Here is a 26,363-nt window from a genome sequence, read left to right as displayed (position 1 = left end):
AATATTCATAAGATCTTAAAATATGTGTGCAAAAACTTTACGTGAATGCCTGTGTCCTCCCCACCCTCAGTTGTTTTTTTTAAAAAATTAGTAAAAATCAGAATTTCAAAGCAGGTGGGTTACCAGTTACACAGTATGATTGCCACATGGTGGCAGCACTTTATCAAGTTGTTTAAGGGTAACATTGAATCCCATATTTTTATGTGCATCAGAATACTCATGGATTATATTAGCAATTGTTGTACATTCTTTTAAGAGTCACCATTCTTACAATTTAAGTATTTTTAATATTACATCCAGCATGCTCATATTCATTTAGTGGTAATGCTCTGACTATTGTGAAAACTTAGCTCCCATATCAGTAAGTTGTGTGGAACTTAAAATGTAAGTTCCAGGTGATAAAATGCTACACAGTCATCCCTCACTGCCTGTAGTGGATTGTTCCAGGAGCCTCTGTGGGTACCAAAATCCAAGGATTTTTACAAAATGGTATAGTACAATGAATATAGTCGGCCTCCCATATCTATAGGTTTTGTATCTGCAGATACTGAGTACTGACTATATAAAAGGTCAGATAACTACCATGAGCCTTTGTGTAATAAATTTAGGAAAAAGAATAGATACAAATAAGAGAAATTAAAAACAGCAATAAAATAAAAAGAAGCTATTTTAGGAACTCATGCTAAGGATGCATTCCCCCAAACTTTACATTTATGTCATAGGGAAAAATGTCTTGAATTCTGCCTTGAATAACGCAAGGGCATTAGGGGCATATCTTAAATATACATTCCTATGTAGGGAATGGGAGGTAGACGGTCAGGAGAGGTAATTTTGGAGCATGAAACACTTTGGGGTAGGCTAAACCTGGGGAGGTGGACTACAGGGAGCTTCAGCCGGCTAGTAACAACATTGAGGAGGCAGAAGTAGGGGTGGGAGAGTGAGTCTCAGGAGGTAAGAGAGAAGGTACAGATGGTAGAATAAATCTGATTTTTAAAAATTCTGTTTTGTCAACAAAAGGAAAAACAAGCATTGAAGAAATTAGATAATGTCCGGAAGGATCACGAAAACAGATTAGAAGCTCTTCAGCAGGCTCAGGTACTGTGTTTAACTTTCTTTCAGATACTTTTTCAAAAATGGGAACTTCAACTGGCATTGAAACAAATGTTTTTTTGGCTTATTTCTTAAGGAAATAGACAAACTTAAAGGAGAACTTATAGAAATGAACTTACAAATAGTTGACAGAGCCATTCAGGTTGTTCGAAGTGCTTTAGCCAACCAGATAGATTGGACAGAAATTGGGTTAATTGTGAAAGAAGCCCAGGCTCAAGGAGACCCTGTTGCAAATGCAATCAAAGAATTAAAACTACAGACAAACCATGTAACAATGCTGCTAAGGTAAGTTTGATTCTTAGTTAAGCAGTTAATGTTTATTTCGCTGTTTAATTTTTCACTGTATTCATTAAAAATTTATTTGAAAACTTTTCTCTGAAAATACTGGGAAACATTAATTTACATTAAAATAATGCAACTTTTTAAGTACTGTAGACCATTTATAATTTCATTGAGAAAAAAATTGAAAATAAGAAAGTGATGTCATTGACGTTAGTGAAATACTATTGAATATTTTTAATAGAAATCCATACTTGTTATCAGAGGAGGAAGATGACAATGTTGATGGTGACGTCAGTACTGAGAAAAATGAGACCGAACCGCCAAAAGGAAAAAAGAAAAAGCAAAAGAATAAGCAACTGCAGAAGCCTCAGAAAAACAGGCCATTGCTTGTTGATGTTGATCTCAGCTTGTCAGCATATGCCAATGCCAAAAAGTAAGTCACAAATTTAAGTATAAATTAAATTTATTTTTTGGCTGTGTTGTAAGGCATGTGAGACTTTAGTTCCCTGACCACCAGGGATCAAACCTATGTCCCTTGCAGTGAAAACACGGATTCCTAACCACTGGACTGCCAGGGAGTTCCCATAAGTATAAGTTTTAGGTAAAATATTACCTGCAATAAATCTGTTAGGGTATTATGGATAAGAAGTATTATTTTGACTATATATACTTTGGGGTGAAATACTTTTCAGAAAATATTTTAAAACCTTGTGCATTATTTAACTTTTTCATATACAACATACAAAAGAAAGTTACATAATGTGCAAAACTTGTTCTTAATTGTTTGAGAGTCTGTAAAATTAGGAATAATGTAAATGGAAAACTAAAGTGTAAAGATTTTATCTAAAATTAAGAGAGATATTTTTCTAGGTATTATGATCACAAGAGATATGCTGCTAAGAAAACGCAGAAGACTGTTGAAGCTGCTGAGAAGGTACTTAATATGTTTTAGAGTAAACGTTCATTGTTTTTCTCTGCCTTATTAATTTAATGGACTTAATTATTTCTTTGTAATCTCAAAAATGACAGAATGATCTCTGTCAAATCCCTTATGACTATACAGTGGAAGTGAGAAATAGATTTAAGGGACTAGATCTGATAGAGTGCCTGATGAACTGTGGATGGAGGTTAGTGACATTGTATAGGAGACAGGGAGCAAGACCATCCCCAAGAAAAAGAAATGCAAAAAAGCAAAATGGTTGTCTGAGGAGGCCTTACAAATAGCTGTGAAAAGAAGAGAGGCGAAAGGCAAAGGAGAAAAGGAAAGATACACCCATTTGAATGCAGAGTTCCAAAGAATAGCAAGGAGAGATAAGAAAGCCTTCCTCAGCGATCAGTGCAAAGAAATAGAGGAAAACAACAGAATGGGAAAGACTAGAGATCTCTTCAAGAAAATGAGAGATACCAAGGGAACATTTCGTGCAAAGATGGGCTCAATAAAGGACAGAAATGGTATGGACCTAACAGAAGCAGAAGATATTAAGAAGAGGTGGCAAGAATACACAGAAGAACTGTAAAAAAAAAGATCTTCACGACCCAGATAATCATGAAGGTGTGATCACTCACCCTCACCTAGGGCTGGACATCCTGGAATGTGAAGTCAGGTGGGCCTTAGGAAGCGTCACTACAAATAAAGCTAGTGGAGGTGATGGAATTCCAGTTGAGCTATTTCAAATCCTAAAAGATGATGCTATGAAAGTGCTGCATTCAATATGTCAGCAAATTTGGAAAACTCAGCAGTGGCCACAGGACTGGAAAAGCTCCGTTTTCATTTCAATCCCAAAGAAAGGCAATGTCAAAGAATGCTCAAACTACCACACAGTTGCACTCATCTCACACGCTAGTAAAGTAATGCTCAAAATTCTCCAAGCCAGGTTTCAGCAATATGTGAACCGTGAACGTCCAGATGTTCAAGCTGGTTTTAGAAAAGGCAGAGGAACCAGAGATCAAATTGCCAATATGCACTGGATCATTGAAAAAGCAAGAGAGTTCCAGAAAAACATCTATTTCTGCTTTATTAAATATGCCAAAACCTTTGACTGTGTAGATCACAACAAAGTGGAAAATTCTGAAAGAGGTGGGAATACCAGACCACCTGACCTGCCTCTTGAGAAACCTGTATGCAGGTCAGGAAGCAACAGTTAGAACTGGACATGGAACAACAGACTGGTTCCAAATAGGAAAAGGAGTATGTCAAGCCTGTATATTGTCACCCTGCTTATTTAACTTATATGCTGAGTACATCATGAGAAACGCTGGGCTGGAGGAATCACAAGCTAGAATCAAGATTGCCAGGAGAAATAGCAATAACCTCAGATATGCAGATGACACCACCCTTACGGCAAAAAGTGAAGAAGAACTAAAGAGCCTCTTGATGAGAGAGAAAGAGGAGAGTGAAAAAGTTGGCTTAAAGCTCAACATTCAGAAAACTAAGATCATGGCATCTGGTCCCATCACTTCATGGCAAATAGATGGGGGAACAGTGGGAACAGTGACTTACTTTATTTTTCTGGGCTCCAAAATCACTGCAGATGGTGATTGCAGCCATGAAATTAAAAGGTGCTCCTTGGAAGGAAAGTTATGACCAACCCTGACAGCCTATTAAAAAGCAGAGACATGACTTTGCCAACAAAGGTCTGTCTAGTCAAGGCTATGGTTTTTTCAGTGGTCATGTATGGATGTGAGAGTTGGACTATAAAGAAAGCTGAGCGCTGAAGAATTGATGCTCTTTTTTTTTCATTTATTTTTATTAGTTGGAGGCTAATTACTTTACAATATTATAGTGGTTTTTGTCATACATTGACATGAATCAGCCATATACAGAATTGATGATGCTCTTGAACTGTGGTGTTGGAGAAGACTCTTGAGAGTCCCTTGGACTGCAAGGAGATCCAACCAGTCCATCCTAAAGGAGATCAGTCCTGGGTGTTCGTTGGAAGGACTGATGTTGAATTGAAACTCCAATACTTTGGCCACCTGATACAGAGAGCTGACCCATTTGAAAAGACCCTGATGCTGGGGAAGATTGAGGGCAGGAGGACAATGGGACAACAGAGGATGAGATGGTTGGATGGCATCACCGACTCGATGGACATGGGTTTGGGTAGACCCCGGGAGTTGGTGATGGACAGGGAGGCCTGGCATGCTGCAATTCATGGGATCGCAAAGAGTCAGATACGACTGAGCGACTGAACTGAATTGAACTGAATTATTTCTTCTATTTTTAAATGAGATTTTCAAATTCAGAAATACCTTTTAAATTTAATTTTGCTTAAAATGTGTGTATTTCCAGTTTTTATTTTCTCCCCTAAGCCTGTCTTCCCCGGAGTTCTCTATCTCAGTAATTTTCCCTTTGCTCAAGTTAAAAATATTGGTGTCATCTTAGACTTTTCTCATATTCAGTAAGTCCTTTTAAAGAAAAATGAAGTGATTATTCTCTGTTCAGAATCTTCCAGTTTCTTCCTGTCTTATTTAAGACACTGTAAAGCCCTTCTGGCCCATCAGGTCCCACACAATCTACTTCCCTTTGATCACATCACCTATCCTGTTACATGGGGCTTCCCTGGTGGCTCAGTCAGTGAAGACTCCTCCTGCAGTGCTGGAGACTAGAGTATGATCCCTGGTTGGGGAGTTCCCCTGGAGAAAGAAATGGCAACCCACTTCAGTATTCTTGCCTGAAGAATCCCATAGACAAAAGAGCCTGGTGGGCTGTAGTCCATGGGGTCAACAAAAGTTGGACATGATTTGGCAACTGCACCACACAGTTACATGTTCTTTCCAACTACAGTGGGATCGTAAACTGTTCTACAACAGTGGCCCATACTACTTTCTCAGGGCCTTTGCACTTGCTGCTCTTTCTTCCAAGAATGTTCTTCCCTCAGATTTTTCGTGGTTGGATCCCCCTCTTCATTCATGTGTCTACTTAAATAAGCCTTTATCAGAAAGGCCTTTTTGGACCACTCTCAGTAAAAATACGACTGCCCTCAATTTCTGTTGACTCTTTGTTTTTCTTGTTTAAAAACATACACCCCAACATATGATTATCTGTCTTCTCTCTAGAATGTAGATTGCATGAACATGGGATCTTTATCTGTTTTATTCATTGCTGTGTCCCAGTCCCTAGAATATTGCTTGGAACCTAGTCACAATAAAATCTGTTAAACGAATGGCCTTCATGACTTAGTTCTATCTTCCTCTCCGCCCTCATTTTTTGACAGTTTACCCTGTGATTATACTTGCTGGTCAAGCTGCCCTTTTCCTTATCTTTTTATTCTTTGCATTGGTAATTCCATTAATCCTTCAGGCTTCAGCCTAAGTGCCATTTCCTCAGAAATACCTTTGACCATAATCAATTATAAATCTAAGTTCCTTTGTTATACTCTTGCAGCATCCTTTGTAGCATTTACCATGTTTATTTGAATAATTATGTATTTATATATCTCTTCTAGACCCCAATGACTTATTCATTGTTGTGTCTCTGACATCTAGCCCCAAATCTACTGTATGGTTGCACTGATTATCTGGCAAATAAATGAACTGTTTGAAACCCCCCCCCCCTTTTTTTTTTGATAGGTCTTAAGCAGATATTTGTTTAAAATCATTTTAATATTTAAGGCAAAGTTTTTTTCATTACTTTATGTGCATGCTGTGTGTATTAATATATAGATTGCATCATTTTGTGGCATTTAAACTATTTCTTGCCCTATCATTTACTTGGTATTATTTAAATAAATTTTTCAACAAATTACTTAAAAACTCTTTTCTTATAAATAGGCATTCAAATCAGCAGAAAAGAAAACAAAGCAAACCTTAAAAGAAGTCCAAACAGTTACCTCTATTCAAAAAGCAAGAAAAGTATATTGGTAAGTGTTCGTTTTTTTTTTTTTTTTAAGTGTTCGTTTTTAAAATATATTTTGTTTTTATCAAACTTCTACATGCACATTGTTTAGAAAATCAAGCAGTTCTACAAAGCCTGTTAAAAACCGCTAACCCTGCAAACTCTTGCAGCTAGTGGTCTCAGAGTTGTGGTATGCAGGCTCCCGAGAGGGCAGGCTCTAATAGTTGCGGCATGTGGGCTCTCTAGTTGTCGCCCATGGACTTCGTTCCTCTATGGCATGTGGGATCTCAGTTCCCTGAGCAGGGATTAAAGCCATGTCACCTACATTGCAAGGTGGAGTCTTTACTGCTGGACCACCAGGGAAGTCTCTCCCTGCTCCTATTGCCTCCTTTCCCAAGGAAACTTTTAGTTCTTTTAGCTGATTGTTTTGCTGCGTACTTCCGTTTCTCTTAGTAATATATTGCTGCCTAATTTTTCTGTTTTACACTCTATTAATAACTTCCCATTATGGAAAGATGAAGATTTAATAATTCTTTTCATTTGTGCTCCATTACATACACACACATCACCTAGCTTCTCAATATAGTTACAGCATAATTTTGTCAAGATTGATATTCTGTATTAAGAGTTTTGCTGCCAAGTTGCTTCAGTCATGTCCGACTCTGTGCAGCCCCATAGACGGCAGCCTAACCAGGCTCCTCCATCCATGGGATTTTCCAGGCAAGAGTAGTGGAGTGGGTTGCCATTGCCTTCTCCGATTAAGAGTATTATGGATATTTAAATTGTAGTCACAGCTGGATCATATAGTATTCTGCTTTCTTTTCCTTTCCTGCTCAGCATTTTATCTTCCCTGAAGTTAATGATTGTATTGTTTCATTTGCTTTCTTTTTCTTTTGTTCTTAATTATGTTCAAATTCTCTTTCAAGTATGTTCAAACAATTGAAATCTTAGCAGTATCATCTCCTTGCAGAAGTCTTCACTGGAGCTTTTTGATCTACTTTGTTCTAGATGGTTTCTCTAAGCATTTTTAATTTTCCTTTGATTATTAGTCTGCAAGTTCTCTTTAACCTCTCTCTCCTGAATCTCAAACTTCCTTTTTCTGTAGTGATGGACTGTGTGGTCTAGAAACTTCATGAAAAGGGGTATGTATGTAAGAGGTAAAGCTTTGAGGTCTCCAGTGTATAAAAAAATTATTTTACTCTTAACAGTTTCGATGGGTATTGAATTCTAATTTGAAAATGTTTTCCTCAGACTTTTGAAAAGGCATTTTCTGTTGTCTTAACTTCCAGATTTGATCTTGAAGTTTGGTGTCATTTGACAGTTGAATTTTAATAGGAAACTTGTTTTTATCTTTCTGTAAGCTTCTGGATCTTTTTTGTTTTCTCTTAATTTTCCAAAATTTCACTAGAATATAGTGAATATGTTGGTGAGGATGTTTTTATCCTTATGCTGGATAATTTGTGAGCCTTTTTCATTTGGAAACAGAAATTTTCTTGAACTTTTTCTTAGAAAATCCCCCACCCTCTGTTTGTTTTTTGTTTTGTGTTCTTTTTCCTACTTTCTAAAAGTCTTATTTTGTACATATGGGACCCCCTCAACAGTTCTACAGTTTTACTGCATTGTTTTTCTCCATCTCTCTCTTTTTGTTGTGTATTCTGAGATTTTTTTTCAACTTTATCTTCAATCCTTCCATTGAATTTTTTGATCTTCTATTTCTTCCTATTATGTTTAAATTTTGAGCCATTTTTGGTTATTTCAATGTTACTTAAAAAACTTACTGTTTTTTAACAGTACATTTCTTTATAACTGAGAACAGTTTTGCTGTATTACATTTTATTTAGTATTGTTTTCTTAACAGGTCTGTCTTCTCCAAGTTTCTTTTTTCTATTTTTTTAGTTCTGTCTCCAGTGTTCACTTGTGTTAATGTCTGGTGATCCTTGACTGTCTGCTCATGTTTTCTAGTAGAACAGTAAAATGCTGATTGGAAGTTCTTTGTGGTTTGTTGGACTTGTAAAATAATCTGTGTGGTCCATTTTCTGTGCAACTCTTAATGTCTTTTTTTTTTTTTTCTTAATGTCTTTTTGTCACTTCTTTTTGCCTCTTCAGCTGGTCTCATTTCCTAGAAAAGCTTCTTTTGCTTATGCTTGTAAAGTGAAGACTTGGCTTGTCTCCGTTTTAGGAGCCCAGTGGAAATAATAAGCTAGAGAGTCTTAGTATCCAGTATTTCATACATTTACTTAATTGCCCTATTTTTACATATTAATATATGTAACTTGTGATTTATTTCCCCTAGTCCAGTAATCTTCTTTGTACCCTTTTTAGAGATTTAATTTCTGGCTTTTCTGTTAGAATGTTGAAGGGGTAGTTACCACCATGTTCAAAGCTGGAAAGATCTAGGGAGGTTGTTACTTCTTAATCAGATTTTTAGCCAGTCTTTCTGTTTAAACTTCATCTTAAACCCTATTTCTAGCAGTACTTTGTGCTTTTCATGGGTCACACATGTGTAAGTTGATTTGTTTCTTGACTTTTTGTACCATCAGCTTAGGATTCAGCTTCTTGAGTCGGCTCACTTGTCCATTTATTTTCCAGCTTTCAAAATTTTTTTGCTTTTTTCTTTTCTCTCTCTCTAACATCTCTTGAATATCCTTGACCTGTAATTTTCATTTCTCATAATGCTTTTGTTAGCTATTGATACAAGATTATATTATCTCATAAAACAACTGAGAAGTGTTCCTTTGTCAACTGTCCTTGATGGAAGTCATCTGAGATTTTCTTTATGGGAAAGTTTTTCATTACAGATTCAAATTCTTTAGTAAATAATAGGATCACTCAGATTTTCTAGTTTTGGTTAGCAATGCTTTTCTAAGATGTTGTCTATTTTGTCCAAAGTTTGAAATTTATTGGCAAAAAGTTTATAATATCCAGCTTAACCTTCTTTTCTTTTTTTTGGCTGTACTGTGTGGCATGTGGGATCTTAGTTCTCTGGCCGGGGGTCAAACCTGTGCCCCCTCTAGTGAAAGCGTGGAGTTTTAACTACTAGTTCATCAGGGGAGTCCCTCCACTGAACTTTCTAACATCACTAGACTCTTTAATTACTTTTCCGTTTTCATTCAAGAATTATTTGTGCCTTCTCTTTTTCTTAATTAAATTGACCAGAGGATTTTCAGTAGTAGTAGGATCCTTAAAAAACTAGTTTTTAACTATTGATCTCCATATTATATATGTGCTATTTTAATAATTATTTTCATCTTTGTGCTTTTCTTTGGGTTTTTTTTTTTTTTTGCATTTCCCTTTCTGATTTCTGGAAATAGAAGCTTAGTTCATTGCTTTTTTTTCCCCCTCCCTCAGCTTCTTTTCTAATATATTTAAGCAATAAATTTATATCAACATGGCTTTATCTGCATCTAAAGCATTTTGTTGTTTAGTATTTTCATTATCTTTCATGTCAAGATATATTCTCATTTCCAGTGTGATTTCTCCACCCGTGCGTTATTTAAAAGTATATGTCTTGCTTTCCGAACATATTGAGAGGGGGATTGGTTATATTTTTGTCACTAATTTTTAGCTTAATTTGTGTAATAGAGATGATATTCTGTACCTCAGACACTTGATGTTTGTTGAAACTTGTTTTCTGGTCCAGTCTATTTATACACAAGCTTTATTTATAAATGTTTCATGTATAATTGAAAAGACTGTCTTTTCTAGAGTTATTGAGTACATTTCTTTAAATATCAAGTCATGTTTATTAATCATGTTCAAATTTTTGGCACCTTTGATTCTTTTTAATGATTGTTTTTCCAATTACTGAGAGATGTGTCGAATATTGTACAATTATGGATTGTCACTCCTTTTACTTTTGCATTTTTGCTTCATATATGTCAAGGCTATCTAGTTAGGTAACACCAATGTAGAACTGTTTTATCTTTTCAGTGAATTGAGCCTTTTATTTTAATGAAATGTCCTTTTAACTTACATCTATTTTATCTGTCTATGCTAGATGTTCAGACTGTTAAACTGGTTTTGGTTTGTGTTTGCATGGTATTATCTTTTGCTATCATTGTATTTCAACGTTTTTATATCCTTATGTTTTAAAGTATATATATATTGTTTTTTTCCCAGTCTGATAGTCTTTGCATTTTACCTGGAAAAATGACTGTGTGTGTGTGTTAATCACTCAGTCATGTCCAACTGTTTGTGACCACACGGACTATAGCCCACCAGGCTCCTCTGTCCATGAATTCTACAGGCAAAAATACTGGAGTGGATTGCCATTCCTTTCTCCAGGGTATCTGCCCAATCTGGGGATTGAGCCTAGGTCTCTCTCATTGAAGGCAGATTCTTGACTGTCTGAGCCACCAGGGAAGCTCCAAGAGAATTGACTATGTTTATATTTAATACAATTTCTGATATATTTTGGTTTAAATCTTCTGTCTTACTGTTTGCTTTCTATGTGTCATGTGTCATTCTATGTTCTTTTTTGTCTTCCTTATTGCTTTCTTTTGATTAGTTGACTTTTTTTTTGGCCTGTTAGTTATGCATTCCTTTGCTAGGATGATTACAAAATAACATCCCTAATTTACCTTTCTCATTCTTTTTGTCCTTATTGGGTATATGTCATTTTACAAACCTTTTTACCATCAGTGGGAAGTGGTTAAATCCATAGTACATCCATTCAGCAATGAAGAAAATATATTTTTAAGTAAAAAGAGAAAAAAAGATGCAGAACAGTGTGTTGTGTCTAAAAATGAAAAGGTTTAGAATAAGCAGTTTATTTTAGCTTTTTTATATATAAACAAATACTTGAGAGGGGTACATCAGAAGCTAATGGCCCCTTGGTCAGTAGCAGTGGTAGAAGATAAAGAGATGTAGGATCTCTCAATCTACATTTCTATATAGTCTTAAATTTTGAACCATGTATATGTATTACTTAATAAAAAAATCATTTTAGAAAATAAGAGTAGAATCCTTCTGCTGTTATATTTGATATGAGAGTTTCATTTAATGCCTGTGCTCAACCTGTCATTTTTTTTTTTTTTAATATTTATTTATTTGGCTATGCCAAGTCCCTTAGTTGCAGCATGAGGGGTCTAGCTCTTTGACCAGGGATCGAACCTGGTCCCCCTGCATTGGGAGTACAGAGTCTTAGCCACTGGACCACCAGGGACGTCCCCAATCTATCATATTTAGGCAGAAATTTTAAAATTGTAGGTTAAATCATAAAAAGATGATCCTACTAGTCATACGTAGCATAGAAGTATTTATGTTCATCTCATTTTCTAAATATCATACAAATATACACTCTTCACTTAAAAAAAAAAAAACCTTATTTTGTATTGGGGTGTATAGCTGGTTAACAGTGTTGTGGTAGTTTCAGGTGAATAGCAAAAGGACTCAGCCATACATATGCATGTATCTGTTCTCCCTCAATCCTGCCTCCCATCCAGGCTGGCACATAACATTGAGCTGAGTTCCATGTGCTATACAATAGGTCTTTGTTGGTTATCCATTTTAAATATAGCAGTTACACTCTGTTTTTCTGTGGTGGTATGTATTAACCATGAAAACCCAAGTTAATTTGCTTCTTCAGAAAAGTTGTAATTTTACACTTCTGATGACAATTTTTGGTTTTATGTATTTTAAGTGTAAAGAATGTCATATATGTAAACATTCAGTTGATTGAGGACAGGATGGGAAAACAATTTTTCTTTCTTACCTGCAGTCCCAAAGAATATCCAGTGCCCCACTGAAAGAGAGCTAAACCTAGGGACCAGGTGACATTTTATACTTTTTGTAATTCATTATTACAACTTCAGTCTAAGACTGTCTATATGGGAAGGAGATAAAGAGAGAACATTTTTTTAAACATAATATTAAATTGCTTTCTACTAAGACTGTCTTAAGAATACCCTAAGGCAATTTATTACAAGTTTTCGGTAAAATTGAGCTTGATATCTTAAGAAAAGAAACTAAGCCATCAAGTTGTCTTAACCTACATGTAGGAGAGCCTTCTGGTTCATTTTGTTAATTAAAAGGATCTGAATGCAGGCAACTATGAAGGGGAAAAAATGTTAACTTTTTTCTTTAAAATTTGGTAGGTTTGAGAAATTCCTCTGGTTCATTAGCTCAGAGAACTATCTAATTATTGGTGGACGAGATCAGCAACAGAATGAAATAATTGTGAAAAGATACTTGACACCAGGTAAGTAAGATTAAAATTCGAAAGAATTTTCTCTTAAGTAATTGGATTGGTTATCTCAATATTAGGTGTAGATTTTCATCTTGTACTCCTTTGTTTGACAGATTTAATTGGTAGTTTCATGGTTTATGGTTGAATATGTGCTTTGATACTTAATTCTCATTTTAAGTGAATATTCCTAAAGGATTAATGCTGAGGTAATCTATAGTATTAGATTTCTGATTTTCTGCTACATTAACAAAATAGCTTTTAATTCTCCAAAGTGGCTGTACATCAGATTTTTTAAAGCTTAATTTTTAAATGCTGAAGTTTGTAAACTTTTTACGCATTTAGAAACAGGGCTTCACCCCTGTGTTGTAAGGCCTCTCATTTGTTTTTGTTTGCTGATAACCGTCACTTCACTGTGGCTGAACTCTCAGTATGGGTATCAGAAATCAATAATCAATATCAGAGCTAATGTTATGTCCTTTGAGGATCCAGAAGCAGGAAAGAAAACAACAGGGTTCAGGTTACATGGTACCCAGGGCTTGCTCTCTGTCTTCTCTAACTCTTTTCATTGTGAGCCGAGCCTTTCATGGAACTGTATGGGCTTTGCTCTTCTTTGAGTTTCAAATCTCAGATGAACTATCCATGGCAAACAGTGGCTGCTCATTTTTTCTGTTAGAAACCAGGCACTTTACTTTTCCCTAGTTTACCATCATCCATGCATTCATCTATTTCTTTTTCATCACACATTTCAGAATAAAACTAGAAGTCCTTATTGTGGCTTACAAGGTTCCTGGCTTCTTCTCTAGTCTCATTTCTTACTTATCTTCAGTCTGGCTTCATGATTGTCACATTTGTCAACCATCTGTGGTTCTCAGGACCTTTGCATTTGCTAGGATGACTCACTCATCACCAAGTTTCTCTCACCAATCAGCAGGCTAGCCTGGGCTCGCTTATATGGCAACTCAGCAAATTTTTGAGAGGAAAAAGAGGAAGCATACAAGGCCTGTCTAGGCCTAGCCTGGGAACTGGCCTTTGGTCATGTCTGCCACATTCTCTTTGTCAAGGGGTAGGCCCATATTTGAGTGACAGGGGAGTGGACTCCACCTCCTGATGCAGCTTCAGGGTCATAAAGCAGAAAGGTGTGGATAGAGGGAGGGAGAAGAACTAGGACCATTTTATCTGCCTTATTAGCATAGCTCTCCTCTGAGGAGGCCTATGAGAAATCCTCCCACAGGTGGGAGATGGTCTTTTCTTTCTTTATTTTCTTATACGTTTTGGGTTTTGAACCCTTTAAACAATAAATAAGCAATTTCAACTTAAGCAGAAATAAGACTTACAGTATTTATTTGTTTTAAAGGGGACATTTATGTCCATGCTGACCTTCATGGAGCAACTAGCTGTGTAATTAAGAATCCAACAGGTAATGTAATTCATTCTGTTATTCAGAAGTTTAGTCTTTTGTTTGAACTATTTTTAGTATAAGAGAAAAAACACTAATAGAGATAAGGGACACTTTATAATGATGTTTCAGTCCATCAATAAGATACAGAGTAGAAATAAAACAGAAAGACCATAGAGAAAATCAATAAAACCAAAGCTAGTTCTTTGAAAAGATCAATAAAATTGATAAACCTTTAACGATACTAACTGAAAAAATAAGATTCAAATTCTTAAAATCTATAGGACTTTTAAAGAAGACTGAACATCAATCCTTCATAAACTCTTCCAAAAGACAGAAGAGACAGGAACTTTCTAACTCATTCTATGGAATGAGTATTACCCTAATAACAAAACCAGACAAAGACATCACAGCGAAGGAAACCACTGACCAATGTCATTTATGAATAGAGACACAAAAATTCTCAACAGACTATTAGGAAATTGAATCCAGCAGTATATTATAAGGATTATACGTATGATAAAGTGGGATTTATTCCCAGGAATGCAAGGTTAATTTAACATATGAAAATTAATCAGTATAATACAGTATATTAGTAGAATAGAGGACAAAAACCACATGATGATCTCAACTAATGCAAAAAAGCCTTAAAGCCTTTGGTAATAATCTAGTACTCATTTGTGATAAAAATACTCAACAAACTGAGAATAGATGGACACGTCCTCAAGTTGGTAAATAACATCTATAAAAAATGCACAGCTGAAAATCATGCTTAATTGGGAAAGACTGAGAGCTTTCCCCCCAAGATCAGGAATAAGATGAGCACATCTGTTCTTGCCACGCTTCTACTCAACATCATATGGAGGTTCTGAGTAGGCCATTAGGCAGTGAAAAGTTTAAAATATCCAAATTGGTAAGGAACAGATAAAAGTGTCTGTTTGCAAATGGCATAATCTTATATATTTAAAACCTTAAGGAATCCACCAAAAATTATTAATTAACAAGTTCAGCAGTATCTAGGATATAATGTCAATATATAAAATGTCAGTTATGTTTTTATATACTAGTAATGAGCAATATTAAGAGGAAATTAATAAAACATCCACTTACAACAGCATTGAAGAAGAATAAAATATTTAGTAACAAACTTACCAAAAAGTAAGACATACACACCAAACTACAAAACATCATGAAAAGAAATTAAAGAAGATCTAAATAAATGGGAAGATTTCCAATGTTTATAAATTGAAAGTCTTAATATTGTTCTGATGGCAGTATTTCCCACACTAATCAACAAATGTGGTGCAGTCTCTCTCACCATTGCCTGTTTTTGCAGAGATGGACAAAATTCGTCCTAAAATTCATGTGGAAATGCAGAGAAACCAGATTAGCCAAATCATTCTTGAAAATGGAGAACAAATTTGGAGTCCTCACACTTCCTCAAAACCTCCTACAAAGTAGCTATCAGTGTTGTATCAAGACAGTGTGGTATTGGTATGAGAATGAACTGATAGATTAATAAAGAGAATTGAGATTCCTTGTTTATAGTCAGTTGATTTTTAGCAAGGGTGCCAAGGCCATTCAGTAAGGATAGAATAATCTTTTCAACAAATTTTGGCTGGGGAAATTAATATCCATGTGCCAAAGAATGAAGTTAGAAATAGGAACTTCTTACCACTTATAAAAATGAACTCAAATACATCATAGACCTAAATTTAAGAGCTAAAATTCTAGGACTGTTAGAAGAAAATGAGGTGTAAATCTTCATAATACTGGCTTTGGAAATTATTGGCTTTGGTGTCATTTTAGATACGACACCAAAAGCATAAGCAACCAAAGAAAAAAATGTAAATTAGAGTTATGCAAAAACTAAAACTTTAATTCAAAGGACTCTATCAAGAAAATTAAAAGACACTTCACAGAATGGGAGAAGATATTTGCAAATCATTTACCTGATAAAGGACCAATATCCAAAACACTCTGGAGCTGTTTTGACTCAACAGTAGAAAGGCAATTTTAAAATGAACAGTTATTAAAATGTCAAATAGATGTTTCTCTAAAGATATACAAGTAGCCCACAAGCACATGATAAGATGCTCAGCATCATTCATCCATTAAGGAAATACAAATCAAAACCACAGTGAAATGCCACTTAACACCCACAAGAACATTTAAAAAACACATTGAAAATTCCTAGTGGTCCAGTGATTAGAACTCCAAGCTGTCTGTGCTGAGGGCTCGGGTTCAGTCACTGGTTAGGGAAGAAAATTCCACAAGCCACACAGGGTGGGGAAAAATCCAAATAAAAAAGCCAAAAACAGTAATGAGTTGGTGAGGTTGTGGAGAGACTGGACTCTTTATACACTGCTGGTGGGAATGGACAATGATCTAGCTGCAATAGGAAATAGTTTGATAGTTTCTGAAAAAGTTAAACATAGAATTTACTATGTGACCCACTCCTAGATATATACCCAGGATAATTAAAAATGTGTCCAAACTTGTTTGAAAATATTTATAATAGCCAAGAAATGGAAATACCCTGTATCTCTGTTGTTATTGTTGTTTAGTGACTAAGTCGTGTCCCATTCATTGTGACCCCATAGCCCACCAGGCTCCTCTGTCCATGGCATTTCCCAAGCAAGAATACTGGAGTGGGTTGCCATTTCCTTCTCCAGGGGATTTTCCCAATACAGGGATCAAACCTGAGTCTCTTGCATTGGCAAGTGGATTCTTTACCACTGAGCAACCAGGGAATCCCCAGCCTGTATCTCTGTTAATTGATTAATAGATACAATGTGGTATATCCATAAAGTAGAATATTATTCAGTCTTAAAAGGAAATGAAGTATTGACAAATGCTCTAACATGAATGAACCTTGAAAACATGCTAAGTGAAAGAAGCCAGGTATACATGATTCCATTTATATGAAATTACAAAATAGGAAAATCCATAGAGACAGAAAGTAGATTAGTGATTGCCAGTGGCTGGGAAAAATGAAAAGTTACTGTTAATAGATACAGAATTTATTTTGCAGATGATGAAAATATTCTGGAATTGTAATGATTGTAAAGCTTTATGAACATATCAAAACTCAGAATTATATACTTTAAAAATGAATTTTATAGTATGTGAGTTATATCCTAGTTTTAAAATATTTGAATTCTTACTTAGGGATCTGTTAATATGTTCTTGATTTTTACTTTTTAGGCAATATAGTAATTCTGGCAGTCTTTAACCTTTAAATAGGTTTTTCTAAATTATCCTTTCTAGAATGAGGTTAGAATTACTGATAAAAATGAAAGGATATTTTCTGAACTTATTTACTTAGACCATTTAAAAACCTGTTGTATAAATACATTTTTTTTATAAATACATTTTTTTAATAAAAATAGTAACTTCATACACTACTGAAGTTAAAGTGTGATATTGTTATTTAAAATACAAGAGAAATGAACCTGTCATCCTGTATATGGTTTCCATGTCTTGCTCTAGAAGGTCCGTACTTCGGTACTGAAACATCGTAGCATTGTTATTACAGGAGAACCGATTCCCCCTCGGACCTTGACTGAAGCTGGCACAATGGCTCTTTGCTACAGTGCTGCTTGGGACGCTCGAGTTATCACTAGTGCTTGGTGGGTGTACCATCATCAGGTAATAAGGGTGGTCCTGTTTCTTAATTTAGTGAGAAGGGTAACTGTGTTCCAAATTTTGAGGGTATAGAATGAACAAGGCAAAGTACCTTGTGATGGAGTTGACATTTTGATATTGAAGAAAAATATATAGTGGCGGTAACAAAGTTTTTTTTTAAAGCATAGTAAGGGGATAGAGAGTGATACAGGCTACCATTTTGAATATAGTGTCAGGGAAAGCCTTTCTGGAAGGGTAAGATTTGAGCAGAGACTTAGAGCGATCCATGCTCTATCCATGGGATGGACTGTTCCAGTTATGACTTGCACACTGACCTAAAAGGTCTTTCACCTGTTCATCTTTGTTGAAATTTTCTGAATTCTCTCTAGCTTTTCCTGTAAAATAGGTTATCAGTGTTTTTTCTTTTCTTTTTCTATACCCTTGGTTTTAGTAATTGCCATTTTTTTGTGGTTAATGCTATTTTCTTGATGGTACTTCATTCCATATATGATTTCACATTCCATATATGATTTCACATTGCTTTTCAAAGTCCTAACGTTATATAGCAAGATTAAAAAAGTTCAATACCATTATCCTCCCTTAGATTTAGTTTCTTTTTATATTTGTTTGTATTTGTTTTCTGCTGTGCTGTGATGCTGTGTTCTTAGGAAATTAATATCACTTCTGGGGTTATTTTTTCTGCCTGTTGCAGTGTAATAAAAATGGCTTTAATTGTTTTATGAATAGGTTTTTTTAGTGTGCTTTTAATCCCTTGCATACCTATTACTAGTAAAGATACTCTCAGATTTGGGTGTTTCACAGATGTGTAAAATTTTTTTAAATTTCAGAATTATATTGCTCACTTCCTATTTTGCCAAGTTAGAATATATTTTTAAAAATAAGCTATTATCCTTATTTACTAAAATGAAAGGTTATTTCATTACCCCCCCAAATAAATAAGATGAAAGGTTATTTCATCCCCTTCCCCCTGCCCCCTCTCCCCTGCCCCAGCCAGGGGAAAAAATCTCAGGAAATGATTTAATGTAATAAATAGAGTTAATATAGTTTTATACCTTTATGTTAAGCTTTTTAAACTATCCTTGTTTTTCTTGTTTTATCTCACATGAGAGGCAATGTAGGTCAGTTGTGGCTCTGGTCTACGGCATTTGAAAATGATTGATGTAGTATATCCTTTGTTATTTCTTCTCTTTGTTACTGACAAAGTTACACCTATCTTTGAAGAGAGATTTATCCTTTCAGTGTTAAGAATTTTTGCTAAATTATAAACTTTTCAGGACATACTGCTGTTTACTTTAATATGGCTTTACTTTCTCAGGTGAAAATTTTAAAAATGTGTTTAAGACAAGAGTATAATGTATCATTGTGTTTCTCAGGTATCTAAAACAGCACCAACTGGGGAATATTTGACCACAGGAAGCTTCATGATAAGAGGTAATGGTTTGTCAGTGGATTATGGAGACAGGTTTGAAGACCATCTGCTAACATTCTCAGAAGCTAATTATTCTGATTTCATATATGAAGTATGTTATTAAATAAGGAAGATTTTACTGTGGTTTGGCAAATTTAGCATTTGACATGCTCATGCCACATATATTTTTATTAATGACAATGTTCTTTCACATAGTTTATGTTTATAAGGGTAAGAAAGTAAATAACATGATCTTTTTTCTCAAAATAGATTATTCAGGATCTGACTAATCCAGATGAGAGCAAGCTTTCATATTTTTTTTTTCTTAATTCTTATTCCTATACATAATGCCAGAGTCTATTAATGGAAAATGTTGCTTGATGACAGCAAAAAAAAAAGAACAAATTTGACCACTGTGTCAGATATCTTACAAGCATAAAATGCAGAAAATGGAATTTTAAAACTGTACATTATCTTTGCAGGAAAAAAGAATTTCCTTCCTCCTTCACATCTAATGATGGGGTTTAGCTTCCTCTTTAAGGTATTCTTCAGCTGCTTCTTTTTTTTTTTCTCCTGATTTTCACTAGTCTTACCTAAAGTTCCACCAATGAAAAGAACTGTTTCTGTAGGTAGATGAGTCTTGTGTTTGGAGACATCGGGGTGAACGAAAAGTCAGAGTGCAGGATGAAGACATGGAGACACTGGCGAGTTGTACAAGTGAGCTCATGTCAGAAGAAATGGAACAACTAGGTAGTACACAGATTTTAATAAAGTAGCTGATCATGTTTTCCATTGTCTAGTTTTGCTTCTGAATTTTTAGAAGATCGTCTCTTTTGGGATAATTAAAATTTCAAAAATACCCGACTTGTTATCAATGGTATTGAATTTTTGTTTTTTGAAATGTTCAATACACTTATTCTAGTGAATTATAAAGTGTTTGAATCCATAACCAATACTTGAATGTATGTTTATGTTGTAAAACTTCAGTATTGAATGCATGCATGCATGCTAGGTCACTTCAGTTGTGTCCAACTCTTTGCAGCCCTGTAAACTGTAGCCCTCCAGGATCTCCTGTCCATGGGATTCTCCAGGCAAGAATGCTAGAGTGGGTTGCCATGCTCTTCTCCAGGGATCTTCCCGACCCAGGGTTTGACCCCGGGTCTCATAGGTCTCCTGCATTGATGGGCGAGTTCTTTACCACTAGTGCCACCTGGGAAGCCCAGTGTTAATGAGTAGTACATAAACGTGTTTATCAGAGATAGACTCAGGTATATATAAATAAGCATTTACCTTTGGATTTAGGATTTAGAAGCAATACAAAGATGAGTTATTATACGTGCAGTTTCTTATGAGAATTTACCTTGATTTAATAATATGTTTGCAAAAAAAAAAATTAAAAAAAATAATAATAATATGTTTGCTTCAAGTAGAGAGCAGCTATGGTTGCTGGAATAAATTAACCTGCCTACCTAAAGGAACTAGGGAATATATGCCCTCAAAGTTATTTTTACATATTTTACAGTCATTGCTTCTTAAGAATAGTCTCATTGTTTCACTTAACAACTACTGTTAAACATGATTCTGTTTTACTGAATTTTCACCATGTTCCTGACATGAATACTTTATTTACATTATTTTCTATTGAATTCTCACAACCATCCTTGGTTGGTGGCATCTAATTTTTATAGGTGAGGTAACTGGAGAAGATGCAGGAAACACGGGTTCGATCCTTGGTTCAGGAAGATCCGCTGGAGGAGGGCATGGCAACCCACTCCAGTATTTTTGCCTGGAGAATCTATGGACAGAGGAACCTGGTGGGCCTCAGTCCATAGGGTCGCAAAGAGTTGGACGTGACTGAAGCAACTGAGTGCACACACACGCACAACTGGACCATATTATTACCACTGGATGGTGGTCCTTTTGCAAAAGTGTGAACACTTGCTGTGTGCCAGTTACATAACTTGTTTTATTTCATTTCAGTTCTCATGTGCAAATTATGATAAAATTGGCAGAATTTCTACAACTGCTTTTGTTTTTCTCGTTTTGGAAATAACAAAGAAAAGATGTAGTTTTCATTGCAGAAATGATTGCAATGTCTAAGAAATTTATTGTGGTATAGGATCTTGGAGATCATTTATTCCAGTCAATTCCGGATACAGAGTATCCTTTTATCTAAGTCAGAGTAACCTTTGGGGACGATCCAATATTTTTCTGGTGATGTTTTGAAGAACGAGGAAGTGAACAGAATATTTTTATGAAGTTTTCAAGGAAATCATCTAACTTTGTTGTGATGATAGCACTCTGACTTTCCTTATTGTAATTTAGCAGATGGGGGTGAAAGTAGCAGTGAAGAAGATAAAGACGAATTACATGAAACTCCTGTGGAAGTGGAGCTCGTGACTCAGGTTGACCAAGAGGATATTACTATTCAGAGTGGTGGCAATGAACTAAATGAATTAATTCAGGAAGAAAGCTCTGAAAATGAAGGAGAGTCTGAGGGGGTGGTAAAAGATCAGGAACCTGTTGGTGAAATTAAGGATGAAGAAGAGACATTACATTATCCTGATACTTCCATCGACTTGTCCCACCTCCAGTCCCAAAGGTAATTTCAAAGCCATAATTTTCAGTCTTATTTTGTAAGCTGGGAGTGATGACCTTATAAAAATAATGCCAAGATTGACTTCAGTGCTTTTACCCTCCGTTGTCCTACGATCTTACTGTCTGTTCACCATTTGATAAGGAGGTAGAACTCTCTTAAATTCTTAGGACACTGGGTAAAAAAATACAGTTAATGTGAAAGTTGCCAAACTAGATGAAAATAGGAACAAGTTAATGTTTATAAATTCTAATAATAAAAGGGCAATTACACTCTTTTAAAAAGGGTGTCTTAGTCTTTAATGTCTCACAGATCACTAGGTAAACAACACCATAGCTATAAAAACTTTATTATATTAGTAGTTAAGAAAGGCTTAGGAGTCAGACCAGTATTGAATCTTAAAGTGGGTCCTTAGGCGAGTGACTGAGTCTAAGCTTGTTTCCTTCTTGGTGAAAAGAGAATGGTACCCCTTCGTAGGGTTTTTGTGAAGGTTATATGCATGTAAAGCATCTCGCAGTGCCTGGCATATTATAGGTGTCCAATACATGTCAGCTATTTAAGAATATAAAGTGAGAAGATGAGCAATTTTTTTTAAGATGAGCAATTTGATTATACTTTTTCTAATTTTACCACATTTGAAAATGTATGGATAGCATTGCCAATAATTAATTAGGAGAGTAATATGGGAATGTTTGGGGGCTTTGTAACTGAATGCCTGTAAAGGCTTGTAGACTCCTCTTTCTGTTTGTTTCCATAGGTCCCTCCAGAAATTGGCTTCAAAAGAGGAATCTTCTAATATGGTAACATTTTCCTTCAAAGTGTTTTGAAGAACATCATGTCATTCTCAATAAATAAGAGTAATTTTCTTTTTAATTTTGGCTTTTGAAAAATTAACAGTAGTGATGTTATTGTTTGTATCTGCTTGTGTTTTTGTTTTAATTTTAATAGAGTGACAGTAAATTGCAGAGCCGGAGGCATTTGTCAGCCAAGGAAAGAAGGTAAATATACTTGTGTTATTTAACTGAAAAGCATCTATTTTTTATAACTGACAGTTTGGTTATGACAGATCACTTGGCTGTTATAAAGATCTCATTAACATTACCAAGATTTAGCATAAATTTTGTTTTGTTCTTTACATTCAGCTCTGATAGGTTTTTCTCTTTTAAGGGCCCCGTCTGCCACTATAATCAGATAGGTCAAGTAACACAAAACAGACCTTTTATTAAATAAATATGTATGGTAATAATTGCAGTATATTAAATAGATAGGCTGATTCTGTGATACTATTGACAGAAGTGAAGACGAATACAGGCATACCACATTTTATTGTGCTTTGCAGATTTTTAATTTTTTTTAACAAATTGAAGGTTTATCGTAACCCTGTATGGAGTAAATCTGTTGGCATCACTTTTCCAACATCATTTGTTTACATCATGTCTCTGGATCATATTTTGATAATTCTTGCAATGTTTCAGGCTTTTTATTATTAATTGTTCAGGTGATCTGTGATCAGTGAACTTTGTTTCTATTGTAAAGCGATTATGATGCACTGAAAGCTCAGGTGGTGGTATTTTTTTTTTTTAGCAGTAAAGTATTGATTAAGGTATATACAATTGCTTTTTAAAGATATATTGCTTTGCACACTTGATAGACTACAGGGTAGTGTAAGCATAAATTTGTATGCACTAGGAAACCAAAAAATTCATGACTTGCTTTACTGCAGTATTCACTTTATTGCAATGGTCTGGAACAGAAACTGTAATATCTCTGAGGCATGCCTGTACTGAAATTAGGCAGTTTTTATGTAAGAGGAAGACTTGGGGGTTTTCCCCCATCTTTTTTTTTTTTCTTCTTTAACATAACAGGGCGTAGAAGGCAGACAGAAAAAGATAGAGTGAAGGGGACAACTGAGACAACTACTGCAGGGTGGAAAAGACGACAGCTGGTGAAGCACTCCAGAAAGAGGCCCTAGATTGGAATGGATAGTAAACCCATTTGTTTGATAATCTTTATAAATTATAGAAAACTGAGTGCTGATATTTATGAGTATGGTATTATGCTAGATATTATGGTAGAATACAAAGAGGTAAAATTAAAAGTTTGTGCCTTCAAGAAGCTTTTGAGTCCTGGATTCAAGAAATAGCCATAAATCTGTGAACAGTGTTATCTGAAAGTGATACAGTATTTCAGGAATAAGAATTTTTTGTGCATTGAAGTGTTTTGGGAAATACCATCAGAAGTTTTTACCTTGAAGATATAGTTGCATCTTAGATAATGCAAGTTAAGGTCAGAAACTTCAAGGAGAATTAGTATGATCAGAGACCGGGAGGTGATAGGTATTTGGAAGTAATGTTGAGGGTGCTTTGGGGAAATGGATAAGTAGACTGAGGTGGAAGGAACAAAATGTTCATGTTTGTGGACTGATAGATGATAAAATTGGCAAAGTGAAATAGAATCAAAAGTGGAGAACCTAGAATAACAAGCTAAGTGTTTTAGACTTATCTTAATAGTGATGTGAAGAGGACTTTTGGAAGATTTTGAATGGAAATGTGACATAGGTAAACAATGGAAAATTAATGTAGAAGTTCATGTAGAACAGATTATGGGGGAATATGGAGGAAGTCTGGGTGGTAAGTGATAAGGACTTGGACTGGGGCAGTGGCATTGGGAATGTGATTGCACAGTAATAGGATTTTCCTTTCCTCTTTATTTTCTAAGATCCATTTTTTCCACTAACAGACCCACAAATGTTTTACTGAATATTTAACATCTGCCAAGGCCATGGTGATACAAAGACTACAAATCCCTTTGCCTGGCCATCAAGGTGTTGAGGGACTGAACGTGGCTACTGAATCAGGATAAGTCAAGGATGACAGTGTGTTGAGCCTGGATGCCAGGAAGAATCATAAATTCATGAGAGAAAATTTTTTAGCTTTTTCTTGTGTGATGACTTGCACTCCTTTTATACTGTAGCCTGGTGATAACAAGTTAAGCAGACGGCATGATCTCATACACATTCCCTTCTGCGTATCATTTTTTTAGGATATTAAGAATTTGGAATTCTAAGATTAAGATATTTTTCATTTCATTTATATTTAGGGAAATGAAGAAAAAGAAGCTTCCAAATGACTCAGGGGATTTAGAAATGACAGAAGGAAAGGACAAAGAAAAAGAAAATGCTCTACACATTGAAACTCATCAGAACACAAGCAAAAATGTCCCAGTTGTTCAGCCAATGAAACGAGGACAAAAGGTAATATTTAGTACTATATGATTCACAAGTAAAGTTTTGAGGTTCCTTTTTTAAAGTTTAAGTGAAATAGAAAAATAATCTTGTGTGACTTCTTTTGAAAATTAGTTGAAAAGATAGTGTTTAGGAGCATAGAGATCACTCTCTGTTCTTTTAAGACCATCTATACAGAAACTCTCAAGTTATGTAGAAGAGGAATAGGAGATTGATTTATTTGCCAGAGACACTTAGCTAAAAACTGGCAGTGCTGATCTGATAATTTAACTTAGTAGTTTGTTTTTCAATTATTAATGCAATTTTGGTTACAGTTCTTACCTATTTTATAAAGGTAGGGGATGAAGAAAGACGAGGTATAGACTATACTTTAAAAAATGTAGCTGTGTAGAGATTATGAGCTGATGTATAGGTATATCTTTAAGAAAATTAAATTCTTTTGAAAATTTTTTTTTTAATTTAGTTTTCTTCTGCTATGGAGTTTTTTATTTTTGGTTGTGCTGGGTCTTCACTGCTGCTTGTGCTTTTCTCGAGTTGAGGCAAGCAGGGGCTACTCTCTAGTTGCAGTGCACAGACTTCTCATTTCAGTGGCTTCTCTTGTAGAGCACAGGCTCTCGGCATGCAAGCTTAAGTTGTGGTGCACAGGCTAAGTAATTGCGGCTCATGGTCTCCAGAGTACACGCTCAGTAGTTGCGGTACATGGACTCAGTTCAATTCCTGGACCAGGGATGAAAGGGGGAAAAAATCAATTCTCCCTGTATTACTACGTAAATTCAACGTGAAGTCATTCAAAAAAGAATTGAGATTTTTAATTAACATTTGAAAGTTCATTTGAAAGAGTACATACCAGAGAATAGTTAAGGGAATCTTGGAAAAGAAGATGAAGGATGGATCTCCTTACTAGGTAGTAAAATATTTACTGTTAGACTTTCTTTTTTTTTTTTTTTTTTTTTAAATAAAGGTGTTTATTTTTGTTTTGTTTTGGCCATGCTCTATGGCATGTGGTATCTTAGTTCCCCGACCAGGGTTTGAACCCGTGTCTCCTGCATTGAGAGCATGGAGTCTTAACCACTGGACCACCAGGGAAGCCCCTACTGTTAGACTTTCTAAAACAGAATGGTATTAACATAGGAACAGCCAGGTAGAAAAGTGAAGCAGAATAAAATCTAGACACAGAACCATAAATTGTGTTTTAAAGGGTATGAAGCATTCAAAATTAGTGGCTAGTCATCTTTTAAAAAATCTGGCTTTAAATCTGGTGGAGAAAAGAACCATCAATATAACTCAATATAATTGAAAGAAAGGGCAAATTGCAGGGTAGGGGGTAGATCAGAAAAATGTTTATGTAAACAAGGGGAATTTTTTCACCCATCAAATTAATAGATAATGTGTATTCAGTCATTCAGTACAAGTTTGAGTATATACCATGGGAATTCCAATCAAGAGTCCTAACAGTGCATTTACCCTCTGACTCAGCAATTCTTATTTTTAGTCATTTATCTTAAAAAAAGTCGTAAGTATGCACTAAGGGTATTCGTCCAGCTGATAGTATTAAGCAGTTTTACTTGAGTATTTAACATTTCATCTACAGATGAAGGAGAAGGCCACGGCACCCCACTCCAGTACTCTTGCCTGGAAAATCCCATGGACAGAGG

The 26,363-nt window shown here is 35.3% G+C and overlaps 1 protein-coding gene across 2 annotated transcripts in view; it reads left to right on the top strand.

The window, feature by feature from the left end:
- NEMF (nuclear export mediator factor) overlaps positions 1 to 26,363 on the top strand; it is a 48,057-nt gene that overhangs the window by 14,876 nt on the left and 6,818 nt on the right. The window contains exons 12-26 of one of the 2 annotated variants that reach the window (XM_043471619.1): positions 1,018 to 1,095; positions 1,187 to 1,395; positions 1,634 to 1,825; positions 2,263 to 2,326; positions 6,166 to 6,254; positions 12,325 to 12,428; positions 13,771 to 13,833; positions 17,351 to 17,463; positions 18,834 to 18,891; positions 19,351 to 19,409; positions 19,498 to 19,618; positions 21,197 to 21,470; positions 22,222 to 22,264; positions 22,413 to 22,462; positions 24,564 to 24,717. In XM_043471619.1, coding sequence (XP_043327554.1) covers positions 1,018 to 1,095; positions 1,187 to 1,395; positions 1,634 to 1,825; positions 2,263 to 2,326; positions 6,166 to 6,254; positions 12,325 to 12,428; positions 13,771 to 13,833; positions 17,351 to 17,463; positions 18,834 to 18,891; positions 19,351 to 19,409; positions 19,498 to 19,618; positions 21,197 to 21,470; positions 22,222 to 22,264; positions 22,413 to 22,462; positions 24,564 to 24,717 — 1,671 coding nt within the window. Of the gene's footprint in view, positions 1 to 1,017; positions 1,096 to 1,186; positions 1,396 to 1,633; positions 1,826 to 2,262; positions 2,327 to 6,165; positions 6,255 to 12,324; positions 12,429 to 13,770; positions 13,834 to 17,350; positions 17,464 to 18,833; positions 18,892 to 19,350; positions 19,410 to 19,497; positions 19,619 to 21,193; positions 21,471 to 22,221; positions 22,265 to 22,412; positions 22,463 to 24,563; positions 24,718 to 26,363 lie in introns of both variants that reach the window. The other variant, XM_043471618.1, reaches the window with a different exon arrangement.

The sequence above is a fragment of the Cervus canadensis genome, chromosome 6, assembly GCF_019320065.1.
Source record: "Cervus canadensis isolate Bull #8, Minnesota chromosome 6, ASM1932006v1, whole genome shotgun sequence".
In the NCBI taxonomy this organism is placed as follows: Eukaryota; Metazoa; Chordata; class Mammalia; order Artiodactyla; family Cervidae; genus Cervus; species Cervus canadensis.
The sequence above is the reverse complement of the archived record's forward strand: the minus strand, read 5'-3'. Positions and strand labels throughout refer to the sequence as shown.